Source organism: Podarcis vaucheri, assembly GCF_965113315.1.
Source record: "Podarcis vaucheri genome assembly, chromosome: 2".
NCBI lineage: Eukaryota > Metazoa > Chordata > Lepidosauria > Squamata > Lacertidae > Podarcis > Podarcis vaucheri.
The window spans coordinates 42883300-42900499 of record NC_138760.1 but is presented as its reverse complement, the minus strand read 5'-3'; the positions used below and the strand labels follow the sequence as shown (position 1 = coordinate 42900499).

Here is a 17200-nt window from a genome sequence, read left to right as displayed (position 1 = left end):
TTCAAAAACCTCACAAGGGAATATAAAGGAGATGCTGACTGGACAGCTGGAGAAGTCACCCATCAGTCCAGATTGGTGGATCTGAGGACACAAGGCTTGTATTTCAAGAGACATTCTGCTGCATTAAACAACCAATTGTTGGATACTCCACTTTACACTGAATCTATATATAAGGTTGTCCGTAACACCTTTCTTGGAGACTTACAGGGTTCTAGTAACTTCTCACCACCTCTTAGATTTCTAAAAAAACAGTCCCCTCAATTTTAAAACTAAGATGTCTCACACAAATATCTTAAAAACAAATACAGGAATAAAAACTTGGCAAACTTGAAAAGCAGCAGGCATAGGTTTATGCAGTCCATGAATGAGATTAACCATAAGGCAGGAGTGGCTAAACTGTGTTTGGCAGCGTGGGGCTACATTTGGTCACACTGATTGGGGCTGATGGGAATTTGTAGTCCAATAAAATCTGGAGGACCACAGGTAAGCTACCCCTGCCATATGGAGATGACTTGCCAGCAAATGACAGGACTTTTTTTTTGGTACAATTCAAAGGAGTAGTCTTGCTTTAAGCCTTTAGGTAAAACAGCTTATTTGAAGTTCCAAAAATACATGAGAAAATGTTACATAAACAGAACATCCTACGTCTCAGTCCAGACTACAATTTTATCTTTTGAACTGCCTACAAAATTTGTGTGACAAAGGAAAGTGCTTTATCTTCCTACTTCAAAATGGTTCCATCTGGTGGAATTTCTGGCTTTATACTCACATGTGTGGATTCTGAAAAGGAACTCCAGGGTTCAAAGTAAATCGCGCTGTGGATTTGAAAGGTGGGTTTGCAAAATTCAACTTCAGTGCTCTGCGCTTACCTGAGAGATAAACAAACACACAAAAAACACTCTTGTCGGCAAGAGAACATATATTACTGTATTGAAAGCATCCAAAATAAACCAGAACCAAAAAATATAACATATTCTTCCCTACATGAAACATTTCACATGAACAATGACATTTAATATTGCAATATCAATAGATTAGTAATTGGATAGGGCTTCTGAACTTAACTCCAAATTGAGCCGCTGAGCAAGTCTGCATCTGACAAACAGCTTCTTTAGTCTACAAATGCCCTTGTTTTTACAATTATACTAAAACCCCTTCCTTTAATGCTGGTGACTAGCCGCAAAATATTTCCCATGTATTCATATTTTTTATAATATTGCTAGGTCAAGGGTCAAAATATATCACCTCATTATTCTGAAGCACTAACATGCATAGGATGTGTACAAGGTTCAATAAGGGCAGGAATACAGCCTTGACTGTAGCTTGAATTACCACTATGTGATGTAGCTGGGTCACAAAATCCAGCAAAAGTAACTAGCAAAAACAAGCCAATGCTGTTGCCTACTGAAGGGAGATGTGCAGGTCTGCATGCAATTGAGAAAACATTTCTGGGCATGAGAAAGAATGTGTAGATCAGTGTGCATATAGGAGTATGCTAGCATATGCACATGTATCTGCAAGCCTGAATGTGTGAATGCAAGAGAGCAAGGACATACAGTGGTACCTCGCAAGACGAATGCCTCGGAAGACGAAAAACTCGCAAGACGAAAGAGTTTTTTGTTTTTTGAGTTGCTTCGCAAGACGAATTTCCCTATGGGCTTGCTTCGCAAGACGAAAACGTCTTGCAAGTTTGTTTCCTTTTTCTTAAAACCGCTTGAAGAGGTGCAGTTGCAACTTGACCATGCTTCGCAAGACGAAAAATTCGCAAGACGAAAAAACTTGCAGAACGAATTAATTTCGTCTTGCGAGGCACCACTGTACTTGCACATGCCAGTAGGTGTTGAGAGAGCAAGTGTACATGTGCTTTTTTTTTGTAGCCAATGGGGAATGGGGAACTCCTCACTTAAAAAGAAGAAGAATCTGCTGGCATATTAATACATATAGCAACTATAAATGTGTGCAAGTTTCCTAAGCATAAATACATTGCTGTATCTCACAACTATAGCAAGTGGCAAGTTAAAGCTGCAGTTGAACTTAAAGTTGAGCCTATCAAACATTTTACTACCATGTATTCTGCAATGAAGTGTGCCGAGGCCACCCCACGTTTACTGACTGTCTGGTTTTTCATACCTCCTATCTCCTCACAGCAACAGTCTTCATGTCAAGGAAGCAGGAAGCCCCAGTTTGAGAAGAAGTAAAGGAGATTAATGAGGCACCATAGCACAGATTCCACTTAGCAAACTTCAATAATAAATGTTTTGTGCAGACAGACAGGTTATGGAAATCATGTTTGGATTAAACTTGATCTATTTTAACACATTGAGGAAAAGAATTTAAATTGTCTAACTCAATAACAGAATTAAAATTCTGATGCAAAATTTGAGTATTTCTAAAAATAATGTACTTCCTTTGTTAGCGAATGGATGAACTGACCTAAGTTTTTAAAAACAGCTTATTAACATTCCTGTTATTCAATCACAGAATTATAGAATTGCAGGGTGACCCACGAGGATCATCTAGTTCAAGCCCCTTGCAATGCATAGGAATGATTGGCATATGACACATTAATACCAACACACTTTAACAAGGAAGTGAATTGATGGGATTTATTTCCAGGAGAGTAATCAACTGGACACTTCGAAATCTGCCTGCTAGATTTAGCCTACAATCCCATAACCACTTACCTGGGAGTAAACCCTACGGAACTCAATGGGAATTACTTCTGAGTCAACATGTATAGGATTGTACAGTATGGTCTTAAGCACCTGGGCCCTGCATCTCAGTATCTAACGTAAGCAAGAAATTCAACTAAACCAACATGGCATGCATTTTAACCTCAAGTTGTTTTTGCTGGATTGCTCTTCTGTTACCCTCATGTTCTTTCATACACACATGCATACGCACATATATAGCAGCTAATTCAAACTTTTCATTTGCACAAGCTCAAGGCATATGGCTTACCACAAAGCCTCAATCATACCACTTTACACTGACATATGTAAACGGTAGATTAAAACCAACTGCAGGAGTGCATCTTCCTCACCGCTTTCTGCATGCTAACAGGAAAGATGGTATCAGCAACTTAGTGGTTCAGATAATACCAGAAAGGCCCAAATCAGAGGAACCCCACAAGACCCAATTAATAAACCCAAGTCTATGGATATATGACACTAAAGCTAGTTAGGTAATTTCTGCTAGCTTTCATTGACATCACACTGTTGTGTGACACCACCAGAGCCTCATACCTCCCAAGTGACTTCACAAGGAAATGAAGATGAAGGCTCTATTTCTGATGCTGCAAGAACAAGAGGATTAACTCATATACACCTGCAACATTGGGCTATTAATTCTGAAAAGCTGGGAAGCCTATCTAATTGAATGCAATTCTAGATATGCCTGTAACAGGAAACACTTCTACTTAAAAAAAAAAAATCCACTCAAAAAACCTCCATACCTATTTTATTAAAAGTCTAACCTGATTTTTGTGACTTGGCCTGTGTCTACAGATTTAAGCAGTACATATGAAATAAACGTTGGGTTCAGTTCCTTGATTCTGTATACACACATTATGCACCAGGTTGGTGCACAGATAACGTTATTGCAGGTCAGAGTTGGGTTGCCTTTTCTGTCTTCCCCAGAAACTACAATGATGCTGTTACAAGACCAGAACCTGGTACACGAATGCCATCATTGTATTCTGTTCCAGGAAAAATTGGGAGAAACAAACAAACAAAAATGATCACATTTGAAGAATAAGGCCTTGTTGTAGGGTACTGGTTGTTGGATGCAGTACACGTACTCAATATTCACATTCAACATGGGAACTGCACTGATTTACATACTGATCTCTGCTCCTCCCAACAGCAGACATGGAGATTAGTGGTATTAAATCAATAAAAAGACAGTCCAGCCAAGAGACTAGAAAGAATGCTGTGCACAACCAACCCATTTTCATACCTGTCTTCTGTGCATACTATTCCCACATTTTCTGTTTAGAATTTAGCTTTAGGACCAATAATTTAGAAGGATGCCACTTGGACATCAATACATTCTGCTGCCTGGCCCCTTTGGGGGGCAACTCTAGGGCTGAGCAGACAATTCCTCTTGTGCTTCCCAAGAATTAATGTTTTCAGTGGTGCAAAATGGGAGTTAGTGATGACAAAGACAAATAAGGCATTATATATCTAAGCTTGAATCCAGAGATCCTATGAATGTAGCTCTTCTCAGAGGATTCTCCAGTAGGCAGAAGAGACGTGTGATTTTATTCAAACCTTCCTTCATTCCCCCAGAAAATCTACTCTAGAGGGTTGGCTTTTGAAGCAGCACATAGTTCAATAAAACACTTTGCTATGCAGGAGAAGGAAGGACCTCTTTTAAACCACAGTGTAAGAATTTTGCTAAGAGAATCTCGTATTGATTAACAAAAATAGTACATGTAGCTGTCCTGGTTATGGATGAGCTGGGAATAAATATCAGTAGTATAACCTAAAGATCTTCAACCAAAAGGCACAATGAAGAACACTATCTCTATATTAAATGTAATACCAGACTATACTGTTCCCCTTTACAGAAATTCTTTACAAGCTCTGATTATTTGTTTCATGAGTAGTATTGAAAGCTAAGTATTCAGACAGCAGAAAAATAGCTGTCCTGAAAGCATTCCCTAGTCCAGTGTTTCTCAAACTGTTTGATGTGCTGGACCAGCAATTCCCACCCCACTGATGTGCCAGGAGCCGGTACCATATTTGGTCCCTGAAACAACCCTCCCAACTTGGGTTGTGGTGGAGTTGTTGTGGACCAGCAGCTGATGGTTTGCAGACGAGCACAAATCCATGGACCACCACTTCGAGTAGCACTGCCCTGGTCTGCCTTTTGAGATTCCAAATAAGGGGAAAGGACCGAATGGAGTATGAAAAAGGACATGCCTCTTCCTTAATTTGTGATGGATGTACAGAACCATCCCCACCTTCTAGGTCTTGTCCCTATGTCTCACATTTTAGCTTCTAGCTCTTCTCTTGTTACTACTTTGGAACTGAAGAAACTACTTCTCTAGTCCAAAGTATGTTTTAAAGTCTGGTCAATTTAAGCATAATAGGGAGGGCAGTAGGATGAGCATTCTAGCATTACTTGCTCCACCGCTTCCCTTCATCACTGTTTCAGTCATCTTACAGCAAATGGAAGGCAAATGTATAAAGTGTGGAAGGTTGTTTATATGCAGACACATGAACATTTTAGAAGCCTGGAAAGAACAAGTAACTTCAGAGCTAGTGCACTCATCTGCACTGTCCACATCATATGTTCACATTGCCTTAATTGTACCATTTGCTAGGGCTTCTGTGTGTGTTATTTCTGGTAGTACTCTCCCCAAATACTTCTTGCAACATATTCCTAACAACTCCTCCTTAGTGGAGATGGCACTCATCAGTCACTGATTCTCTTGAGTTTACCAGAATTCTGTAGCTAGTCAGCTTCTCGCTGCATGAAGACATAAGTGTGTAGACAGGAGAAAGGTTTTTTAAAAACCCAGCCAGGACACTACCATCATTATAGATCATGTGTGAACCAGGGACTTGCCAGATTAATAAGAGGTTTGCTTCTTTAGAAACTCATTTGAAAAGAACTACTACAGAAAGGAAGAATGGATGGATAGATTGGGTTAATAATTTTGACACGTTTAGGGAGAATGGAAAGTAACCCTCCTGCCAAAACTAGTTATGGGGGGAAAAACTGGGATAATCTCTCTGGTTAGGATAACATTTTTTAATATTGCAGGAATGGGAGCTATGTTCTTGACTGATCTAGCAGGTGTTGAGTTGTATTCAACACAGTGCTAAGGTCAGCACAAGGATTTCACCCTGTGCAATGAAATGTTCTCCCCATCTTCCGCTTGCATGCCCTCTAAATCTGTTCTGGGGTTTCTTCTTCTTTTGGGATGGCATGGGGTGCATGTGGGGGAAAGAAACGAGGGGAAATCCCCTTGTGCTAGCACAAGATTTAGTTGAATACTGTCCACAGAGAAAAGAAATGAGGGTGGTCAGGGCAGGACTGCTTCTAAATGCTTTCTCCAGTGAACCACCAACATACCTTCCATTGCTTAGGAAATCGCTGATTATCCTGCCCCATTCACAGCTTTCCATTTCTTTCATCCCCCCCCCCAAACTGGGGAAATTTAATACTATCTCTTGATTTGAGAGATTGTGTCGCAATTCTGATCTTCTGGGGATTCAAAACTCTTTAATGTAGTTAGTTTTAAGATATAAAAGCTGCATAAAATACAAATAACCAGGATAATATTTGTTTCCACAGGGAATATTTGTTTGGAAGGAAAGACCATATTTCTAGGCCTTAAGATTAAAACCACTGTGAATTGTTAGCCACCTCCAGAATTATTACAAATATCACCAGTTTTAGAACATGCTCCCTAAAGCATACTTACATGAAATGATGTTCCACTTAAATCACTTGAACTGATTTCTAATTAAAGGTATTTAGGAAGGGAGTGCCTGCAAATTGCATTAACAGAGGCATAGAGAGTTTTGAAATGTCTAAGAACTATGACTTGATGGCCACAAGGTTTATGCAAATTTTATAAGCTTTGCTCATTATGAATAAAAATATGCAAATAACCTGTGGTCTACCTACTTATGCTACTTTTTCTGCTGTGACCTTCACAGCTGCCCAAGTTACTCAGTCCCCATTTATTATTTCTGCTAGAAATATATTGCTATAGACAACTTCATTAATCTTTTAAGAAGCCATCTGCTTACCCCCCCCCAAAAAAAAAACCCAGGAGTCCTTAATGGCACGAAGTGGTGACTGTAAAATGAAGTCATAAGACAAAAGATTCAAGCAACTCAGGGACAAAACAGAAAGGATGGTTTTCATTTCACTTTTAAATAGTAAATAGGAACTAAGACTCCTACTCCTGAAAACTGGATTGGAACTACAAGATGGAGAAGGGAAACTTTAACCCTCGTGCAGGGGTCAGCAACCTTTTTCAGCCGTGGGCCAGTCCACCGTCCCTCAGACCATGTGGTGGGCTGGACTATATTTGGGGGGGGGGAGAACGAATTCCTTTGCCCCACAAATAACTCAGAGATGCATTTTAAATAAAAGGACACATTCTACTCATGTAAAAACATGCTGATTCCCAGACCATCGGCGGGCCAGATTGAGAAGGCGAATGGGCTGCTTCCGGGCCCCGGGCCTTAGGCTGCCTACCCCTGCCCTAGTCTCAACCTGGGTCCCATCCTCCTGTGGTTACCAGTAGTAGCTATGGGGCCTCTTATCTAGATCAGGGCCACAGCAGAGACAGTTCCCCTTCGCCCCCATGGGCCTGATCTGGAAGCCCCCACAGCTCCTATTTGTTTGAAAAATTACCTTCATTTTTGTTATGGCCCTCACTTTTAAGAACTAGCACTTCCTCATCCATGGGGACAGCACTATCTGCAAGAGGCGCAAGAGAATAAAACAGCATTCTGCACAACAACAGATATGTCATTGTGACAGGAAAATGCAAGGTGTAAAAAATACCATGTAAGTTATCTCAGAAACTGCTTGAATCTTTTCAGTTTACTTTGTCTTGTCGTTTTCCCCCCTTCTAGGTATATACCTGCAAAAATGCATTACAAACTGACTACAAAATAGCATTTCCCAGAGGAACCATAGTACTGGAATAGGAGGCAAACTACATTTCTGATCATTTAGATGGCTGGTGGCGATACTTGGGGCACAAACTGTTTTGCATTTCTTGATTACCATCCTCCTATCCTACTAGGGATCATCTTTAGAACCCTTAGGCAGCAAATCACTAAGCATCAATAGTCATCTTACAAGCATTTCATCATTTCAAAATTAAATATGCATATCCATTAGCTTCAAATAAAAATGAAAAATATATGCAGCCTGAATGCAAGACGGATGTGTTTCACTATACAAGGTGTACCCAGTAGAAGGGGCAGGGGGTAATGCTAGCAGTGCCCTTTTTGTCTCCAATAAAGTTCCCACTAAAGCATGGCAGGCAATCATAACGATATAATGAACATAGCAATTTAAAAAAATGAATGCCATAAGAGAATGAAACAATGAAAAAATTAATTGTGCAGAGCTTCCATTAATCATCCAAACACGGGATGATAGTGACTGACAATTTTTCCTGACTTTTATAGAGACGTCAGTTTCAAAATGATGTATCCAGTCATGTTTTCAAAAGTTATCATTCCAAAGGTACACAGAGAGCACTACTGGGTCATTTAAATTACAACCAGAGCCCATAGTAGAATACAGTGGTGCCTCGCAAGACGAAATTAATTCATTCTGCGAGGTTTTTCATCTTGCGAATTTTTCGTCTTGCGAAGCACGGTTTCCTGGGTATTAACGGTTTTAAGAAAAAGGAAACAAACTTGCAAGACGTTTTCGTCTTGCGAAGCAAGCCCATAGGGAAATTCGTCTTGCGAAGCAACTCAAAAAACGAAAAACTCTTTCGTCTTGCGAGTTTTTCGTCTTGTGAGGCATTCGTCTTGCGAGGTACCACTGTACCTTGATTCAGTCGCAGAGGACAAGCTTTGCATGACAAAAGTTAGAAGCTCAGCATCTCCACTCAAATGATCTCAGGTAGCAGTGGGAAAGACTGTTCCATGAGATCTAGGGAGAGCCAGTGCCAATCAGATTAGACATTACACTACTGGATTGATGGCTTGACAGTTGTCGCATTCCCATGTAACACTAAGCCAAACCATGACTTAACACAAACATGCTAGCTCTCAGGGAGAACGCAATCCCTTTGATCATCCCTGATTATTTTAGCTCAGCACAACAATGAAGCCAAGGTTGGCTTAGTGTATCATCCACACACTGACCTATGGTTATCTCCTCCTTAATCATGGTTCGTAGCCAAGGTTTGCTCTTGACTACATCACAGTTAAGGAGCGTAGAGTTTAAGCACAATCCCACCTTCAGATGACCTGTTAAGCCAAACTTTGGCATCACTGCTATACCAAACTGACTGGGCAGGAGCAAAGTGAATGCGAGCCATTGTTGGGTTTACTGTGTCACGCCAACAAGGGCAATGCAAAGCAGTTCATGCCAAACTTTAAAACAAGAGCAGAAACACGAAGGTGACTTGGGCCCCTACTGAAATAATCCCCTCAGTTCCTATGATTACTTTTTCACTAAGTGGTTAGACACCATTAAACCCCAAATATCTATATTTCCACTTCATTTTATAAAAGTCTTAAATCTTTCATTCATTACAATTTAGGAACAACCAGCTATGTGACCTCTAGTTTACTATCCAAGAAGTATAAGAGATACTAAAGAATTATTGACAGATCAACAGAATTAGATTTGGGTAGCAAGATGAAAAATGGAAGCTCTGCCCATGTATTAATGCATGGCTGGTTAGTTAGATCAACAGTGGACACATTCCCAGTACCAAGAATGATATAAAAATAAAGTAAAATAAAATAGCAGAATACTATAAAACATGTAGCTTACTTTGTGCTTTTTCACAGAAGTTTATCTGAAAGCCTAAAGCAAAAAAGATAAGTTCTAGTTCATTTTCTGGAAAATAGATATTTGCACAACCTTTAAAAATCACATTTCATGTTCATTTTAAAAAAACACCCTCAAACACCAAGTAAAAGGTTAAATGACTGCCTGAGTTGCAAAGACAGTACTCCAATAACCTGTTTTCTTGTCAATATCTAATACCTTTTGGAAAAGTCAAAGTTGTACTATACAGTACTGTCCAAAACATCAGTAAAGCATCAGCAGGTGGCTGTCCAGATCAGGTCAGCTATAGAGGTTAAGTATTAGTTTGTTGTTAACTTTGAACAAAATGTTAAGAACAAATGGTGATTTTGCTAGGAAGTTTCCCACATGTACTTTCCGAAGTTAAATAAGTACATGCATCATGAAGGCTTCCCAATATTAGATTTGTATTTCTGGGTATACTGTACATGTGCAAGTATTACTGTCTGTTTTCACCATTCACAGCAGAATTATATCTGACTTAGTTTTAGAGACAGACAGATGTTGTTTCTCCAGCTTGTCTAAATAATGCAGATAAACCCAATTTGCCTACTTTACTTTTTTGCATAATTTATGTCACTTTTGCTAGTTGTAAGGAGGAGCAAGTACATATCCAAGGTACTAATACTTCAATCCCTCCCCACTGAAAATCCTGTTGAGTCGTTCTCTGGTTTCTGAGGGTTCTCTTAAGCATTCTCTGAACATAAATAATAATCCTATTTTTAAATGAGACATGAGAAATTCAGGTTGCTACATTTTGTGCCCATTATGAAGGTTCATGTTTGCCCCAAAATTGTGGATAATGCAGTCACAAAACACTGGAAGTCGCATATGACTTTTTAAATGTAACATGCTTGTGTGTGTGTGTGTGTATATATTCGCCGCTTGCAAAACTGGAACTGAGAAAACAGTGACTTGTTGAGGCCTGCATGAAACTATAGGGCACTTGACCCTCTGCATTCATTTCTTTCTTTCAATACACAACTAGCTGAAGCCCCATGGTCAACTGAGAGGATAGGTTTATACTAGATGCACTTGTGAAAATTCACAGGTATATAAATGTGAATGGTGAAAATGGCAGCCTTCTGTGCTCAGCCATAATCATTGAGTACAACATAATGACCTTGCTGCAACAAACCAGTGATGTACCTATTTCAGCATTCTGTCTCTAGTAGGGGCCAACAAGACACCATAGGTAAGTCACAGGCAAGACATGAATGTAATAGCCACACTCTGCCCCCACCCCCAAGGAATCAGATAAAACTTGCCTTTAATCATGGAGCTTTCATTTAGCATGTCATCACTTATACTGATTGGCCAACCTATATTCCATTACCATCTGACACGTAATGGCCCAATTTGCACATTAACTATAGTTTATTGTGAACACAGAGACTGCTTTCACTTTGCTCCTCTCCTATGGCGAGCAGGAGCAACAAACTGCAATCCCTGCATTAGTATTTTGTCTGAACTGGGAGCTGTGGTTTGTTTCACTTAGGCAAACCATGGCCAGGAAGCCAAGAACAAATCTTGGTTTCACATTATAGTTTGTTTGGACTTAAACAAACCACAACCCCAGATTCAGATGCTATACTAAGTGAGGGTTTGTGGTTAACTGCTGCCAGAGGCAAGGGGAGGCGCTAAGTGGGAACCATCCGTGTGTTCAAGGTAAACTATGGTTTGTTAACTATGGGTCCTGATGTGTGAATGCTGCCATTCTGTCCAAGATACGAAGTAACTATCTGGTATGATAAAGCAGAGAACGTTTTATTAAGGCATCGCTGATAGCTTCTAACTTAGTGTCAGTTTCGTCTGTCTAAACTGGGCGTTTTTCTGCAATAACTGGCAAAGCATCAGAATTGGTCTTGGCTGACCCTGCAGTATACCGTATTTTTCTGTGTATAAGACTAGGGTTTTTTAACCAAAAAATTAGGTTTAAAATTGGGGCTCATCTTATACATGGGTAGTGCTGAGGGGTGTTTTCTTAATTTGGAGTCCCCCCAAATAGTCTTATACATAGGGGCATCTTATATACAGAAAAATATGGTATTACCTTTCTCTTTTATGGTAAGATTCATATAGAGCTCAACTTGGAAACTAGAAAGAAAAAAACACAGACACAAATGCCACCTTCTCTACTATTTGAGGCACCTCACAAACATACTTGGAAATAAAGAGCAGAATCTAATCAAGTACTTTTGCTAGTGCAATGACTTCCGGCTGCAAAGCGGAACTTCCCCTCTCTCTTCTCTCCCAATATCCCCACCCTTTTGCACCCTTAATGTGTTCTGGAGATTCTCCCAACCCTGCAAAGAAGATTTGGGGAGAGTGCAGGGAGGGGCACACAGGGAGAGGAGGAATAAGTTCTGTTTCACTAGCAGAAATCCCTGGGCTAGTGAAAATTTCACTGGTCATTGCCAAAAGGTTTGAGCTAGCTTTTCTACCAAATACCACAGCCCGGCTGAAGGAAAATTTGCACCAAATCCAATGCTTTTACACACGAAACAGAATAAATGAGTGACCATCTTGTCCAAGAATAGGAGTAAAAAGTAACACCCCTAGATATTTGACTGAATAGTACAAGCAATGTCTGTTACTGTGTATATGCAGTCTGGAAAAATGAAAACTCTAGGACAGAGGGCTAACATACTTGTTCCTTTCTGATAAGATGCAGGAACAGATAAAATCTCCAGATATTATGAAGTAAAATTTACTTAGTTTAAAAAGTTGTTTTTAAAAAAATGGTTGCTGGTTCTGATTGAGTTTCCATAACTAGCCCAAGAAAGAAGCCAAAACAAGTCTATGCAAATATTCAGTTGCAAGTTGAAAACAAGGGATTTGGAATCATATGCAAATCAAAAGGAAAGAATCTACTCTGGCATTTGCCAACAGCTTGGAAGCACATTGAGCCTACTCATACAGTTTAACATTTGACATAATCTGCTATCCAGCACTGAAAGCTACACTTTCTAAAGTTTGGCCATCTTTTCTTGAGTCAGAGAAAAGGACCATGAATGAACAAATCCAGAAGATATGGTACTTAAGCTCAGCAAGAGCCTCAGGCAAGAAAGAAAAAAGCCAGCCAAATCAGCTAAAAAGCAAAGGACAATAGGAAAGTAACCAAGATGGTCTCAGTAAAGTAGCTGACATCCTTTCAGAATGTTCCATTCTGTTATTACAATCAAGAACTTTTTGGCTGTAAAGGGAGCAATGCTTGTTTCTGCTAACTAGTTTCCTCTGGGACAGGACACATCTGAATACTGAACACAGATTATAGAGAGCAACCGTCTTATTATTTTTATTTTATGTTAACTTCAAAATTTGGATGGGCTGAAGAAACTTGTTTTGGCCTAAAATGAAGAAATAAAGTTGTCAGATGTAAAATAGAGGGCACAAGGAACATCAGAAGCAAGCAACAAACAAAAACATAGCAGCAAAAAGATAGATATTAAATGGCATGGTCTAAGAACAAAGAGGGTGTATTCATTAACCAATGGGAACCAATACAACATCCAATTCATTACAAGGCTTTTCAAGTCTTTAACTGGTATGCCTACATGTTTCCAAGATTTTCTAAAAGCATGATGTCTAGAAACATGTTATGATTCTGAGCCTTTCAGAAAAACCTGCCTACAAATTATAATCCCGTGCAGATTTAAGAACATAAGAAGAGCCTGCTGGAACAGAAAAATGACCCGTCTAGTCCGGCATCCTAGACACAGTATGCCCAACCAGATGCCAAACGAAATTCACAAGCAGGAGCCAAGCAGAAGACCATTCAACGCCATCCCATGGTTTCCTGCAACTGGTATTCAGATGCATTACTGCCTCCAACTATGGAGGTAGAGCACAGCCATCATAGCTAGTTGCCATATATGCCTTATCTTCCATGACTTTGTCCAATCCTTTTTTAAAGCCATCCAAGTCAGTGGCCATCACTGCCTCCTTAGTTTAGTGAGTTCCTTAGTTTAACTACGTGCTGCATTAAGAAGTATTTTCTGCTATTCGTCCTGATTCTTCCAACATACAGCTTCACTGGATGTGCACAAGTTCTAACGTTTTAAGAGAGGGAGTAATACTCCCCCTTTCTTCAAGCCATGCTAATTTTATAAACTTCTATAATGTCAACTCTTACTCGCCTTTTCTCTAAACAAAAAAGTCCCAAACATGACAAGCTTTTCTCATTAGTGGAATTACTTGATCCCCTTAATTGCTTTGGTTGCTCTTTTCTGAACCTTTTCCAACTCTACAAGATTCTTTCAGAGGTGAGGCATCCAGAACTGTACACAGTATTCCAAATGCAGTCACACCATAGATTTTGTATTATCATTGAGCTATCCACTATGACCCCAAGGCCTCTGTCCTGTTCTCAGACTCCGGGAACATGTGTTTAATATTAATATTAATATTTGACGTCGTGACATGCAGCACTTTACACTTGTTTACACTGAGCTGCATTTGCCATTTTACCACCCATTCAATCAGTTGGGACTTTTTGGAATATATAATATTATATATCTCAAGTACCCTTGATAAGACTGTGGATGAGAATCAAGCCATGGAGTCATTGGGGGGGGACGGGGACACCTAGTACTGCATTATCTTTCCGAGCACTAAATTCTCTTTAACCTTGGAATGCACAAAAACATTTTCCAAGTGAAGCAATATAGCAGTATAACAAAGTATTTCATTCAGAACAGAAATATGGTCAAAATCAGTCAATATCCAACAGTTCACTCCAAGAAGAGGCTAATGCACTCTTCACATGCTTTTAGCTGGTAACACTAAAGGTCCACTTTTCCTATGTGAGGAGAACATCCACTTGAGCTATTGACTGAAATCTTCCTGTGCTGGCACTTATACAACATTTATGCAACAAAAACCTATTTTGTGGGAAATGACACAGGGGAAATGGTATGAGTGAACTGAACTAGATACTACTGTAGTATGTCACTTACCATCTGAATAAATCTTGGGAAGGAGAAGTACCAAACTCAACTCCGCAGCATGACTTATATGAACTTATCTATTATTATAATGGATTTATGCATACGGATAAAGATCTACATGACTGTTTCTTACGTTTAATTACAATTCACTGCTCTGATCTAAAGACTCACAGGACCTCCAATGCTCATATGGAGCTCTTAGTGATGGGTAGCTCCTTGCATGTAATGGGATGCCACCCTGCCACAGGTAAATGAGGAAGCTCTTGGGTGCATGAGAGCTACACATTATTTACTGCTGTATCAATGCATGAACCTGGGTCTAAACAGGCCCACTGGTCTATTAATACCTTGTTGAAAAGAGAACTACAGGTTCTTCACAAGGTTATGTATCTAATACAACTTCTCAAATTCTGCTCGCGCTCACACTTCTAATCAGTGCTATTTTTCAAGAAAAAGAAGTGCTGGAACTCAAAATGAACGTCTATCTTGTTCTCTTATAATAGCAATGGCACGCACCTGAGAGGTGCTGGAACGGAGTTCAGGGGAGCTGGAAAAAAGCCCTGCTTCTAATGCAGTTTGATACAAGTTTTGAGTAAAAAGGAGTTGTTTAGGATTTCTTAATTCAGTAAAGAAGCACAAGGAGAACCTGAAAAGATTATGATGTACAGTACTATGGCCCTACATGTTTTTTTTAAAAATCTAGCGTAGGCACTTTCAATTCAATTCAAAATCAACAATTTTTAGATGGTTATATAACCAGCAATGAGAACACAGCTTTTTTTTTTACAAAACAAGTGCACAGAAATGAAGCTGACTCAGACCAATGATCTAGGCTGCAGTCCTATGCACATCACCTGGACTCAGTAGATCTCAGTGAGGAGAGATACACTGGATTGAATTACAAATACAAGATTTCTCCATACTGATTTAATAATGAAAATTTCCTGGTTTTCATTCATCATAGCCTTTGAACGAATTAGATGATGAGTTTCAATAAAATCACCGGGTAAGTTTCTTGCTGGGAATGAATACTTACATTTCTAACACTGAAAGCAGGCAGAAAGGTAGGATAGAAGAAAACCAACTGTTTTTTTCCTTCAGAGAGCAGTACATCTGGGCAGTCTGCAGCCTGATAAAGAAAACTGGTTCTACACAAGACTAAAGGTCCTCTCCCACACTGTGATTTTACATTAAGTAATTAATGTACACCTGTAACATATTGCTGTGATCACTCACTTTGATTCAAATGTGCCTACTCATTAGAAAGACACAAGTACAGGTGATGTTCACAGAGTGGTACAGCAAACCCTTGCAATAAACTTTTACTTTGCAACAACCAAAGTTAAGGGTTAAAAATAGATATCCTGCATATTTTAGGCAAAAGGGTGGTTCGAAAGCCATTTCCCTTACTTAACACCATAATGTGGGAACCAGCCTAAAGTCCTGCCTTTCAATGTGGGCTGTTTTCCAATATGCAGAGGAACAAACACTCTTTACCGCAAGACTACCCAGGTGAGTAATCAAAATTCAAATATCATAACATACTGGTTTACTTGAGCACCCAAATGCATAGGTATTATTGAGAGTTAACTCCTAGGTGCTCATAGTACCATTTCTACTACAAGAGTATGGAGTGTGTTCCTATCCTTCCCATGTTAACACAGAATGTTACTTGGGAATAATACTAGGAGTACTTAACAGCCTAAAAACAAAGGAAAGGAAAAGCCGAATAGCCTGCTATATACCAATGAACACTCTTGAGATCCCAAACTAAAACACTAAGCAAACAAGAAACAGTTCAATAAGGGAAGTATTTTGCTACAAGAGCTATTAAGGATCTAATTGCTTGAGGATCTAACCAAGTATTAGGCCAAACATTCTAGCAGCATCTGGCAAACTTTTTTTTGTTACCCACAGAAACTCTGAGTGTGGTACTGCACTTCCAGGTGCTAAACAAAAAATAATATATTGCAACAAAATTGTGAGATGCTTACAGGACCATCAGAGTTGTACAATGAACAATCTGCCTCTCATATAATTACCTAATCAAGAGCACTGGGAGTGCAAATAAAAAACAAACACCTCCCTATACTGGTACTTTACTCCATCTAATGCAGCTTGAGAGAGAAGTCTACATAGCTTCGCAGTTATATATAACAACATATATGTAGTTTTTCAGATACTGACCTTGAACACTTTGTAACACACACACACCCAAAAAAGATGGTGGTTAGTGTTCAGTGCCAACTCAGCAGTAAAGCTTAGTAACATTTACTATTCTGGTGTTTGTATGTATCTATGAAGGATACTTCAAACACAACAAAATCCCTATATGGGATGCACTTCTATACATGAAATAGAAGGCAAACAACACACAGGTATTTGACAATTGCGAACATGAGCATTTTGCTGCATGTACATAGGCTGGTGCTGAAAAGTGGCAAGGGCAGCTTCCTAGCATATAATGAGCAGGTGATGATGCCTTGTAATGAGTCAGACCACCAGTCCCTCTAACTCTGTATTGTCTACTTTGACTGGCAGCAGCTCTCCAGATGTCTTTCACAGTCCTCCTACTAGAGATTCCCTTCAATTGCTATCAGTTATGTCCAAAATCCTGTACATTGCAGGGCATAACAGGCTTTCCAGGTTAGCTGGTTCGAAAGCTGTATGCCAATCTTGAGAACACCATGTCCCAAGATACTGCAGTGAGTGATCATACA

At 39.5% G+C, this 17200-nt stretch overlaps 1 protein-coding gene across 16 annotated transcripts in view; it reads right to left on the bottom strand.

Moving 5' to 3' along the window:
* MAP2K4 (mitogen-activated protein kinase kinase 4) overlaps positions 1-17200 on the bottom strand; it is a 46752-nt gene that overhangs the window by 26934 nt on the left and 2618 nt on the right. For 6 of the 16 annotated variants that reach the window (XM_082213866.1, XM_082213869.1, XM_082213859.1 and 3 more), the window contains exons 2-5: positions 9496-9528; positions 7381-7446; positions 2131-2154; positions 770-869 (exon numbers count right to left, since the gene is read on the bottom strand). In XM_082213866.1, coding sequence (XP_082069992.1) covers positions 770-869; positions 2131-2154; positions 7381-7432 — 176 coding nt within the window. In that variant the 5' untranslated portion in view covers positions 7433-7446; positions 9496-9528. Of the gene's footprint in view, positions 1-769; positions 870-2130; positions 6804-7380; positions 7447-9495; positions 9529-11584; positions 14545-17200 lie in introns of those variants that run through there. The other 10 variants (XM_082213874.1, XM_082213867.1, XM_082213860.1 and 7 more) reach the window with 6 other exon arrangements.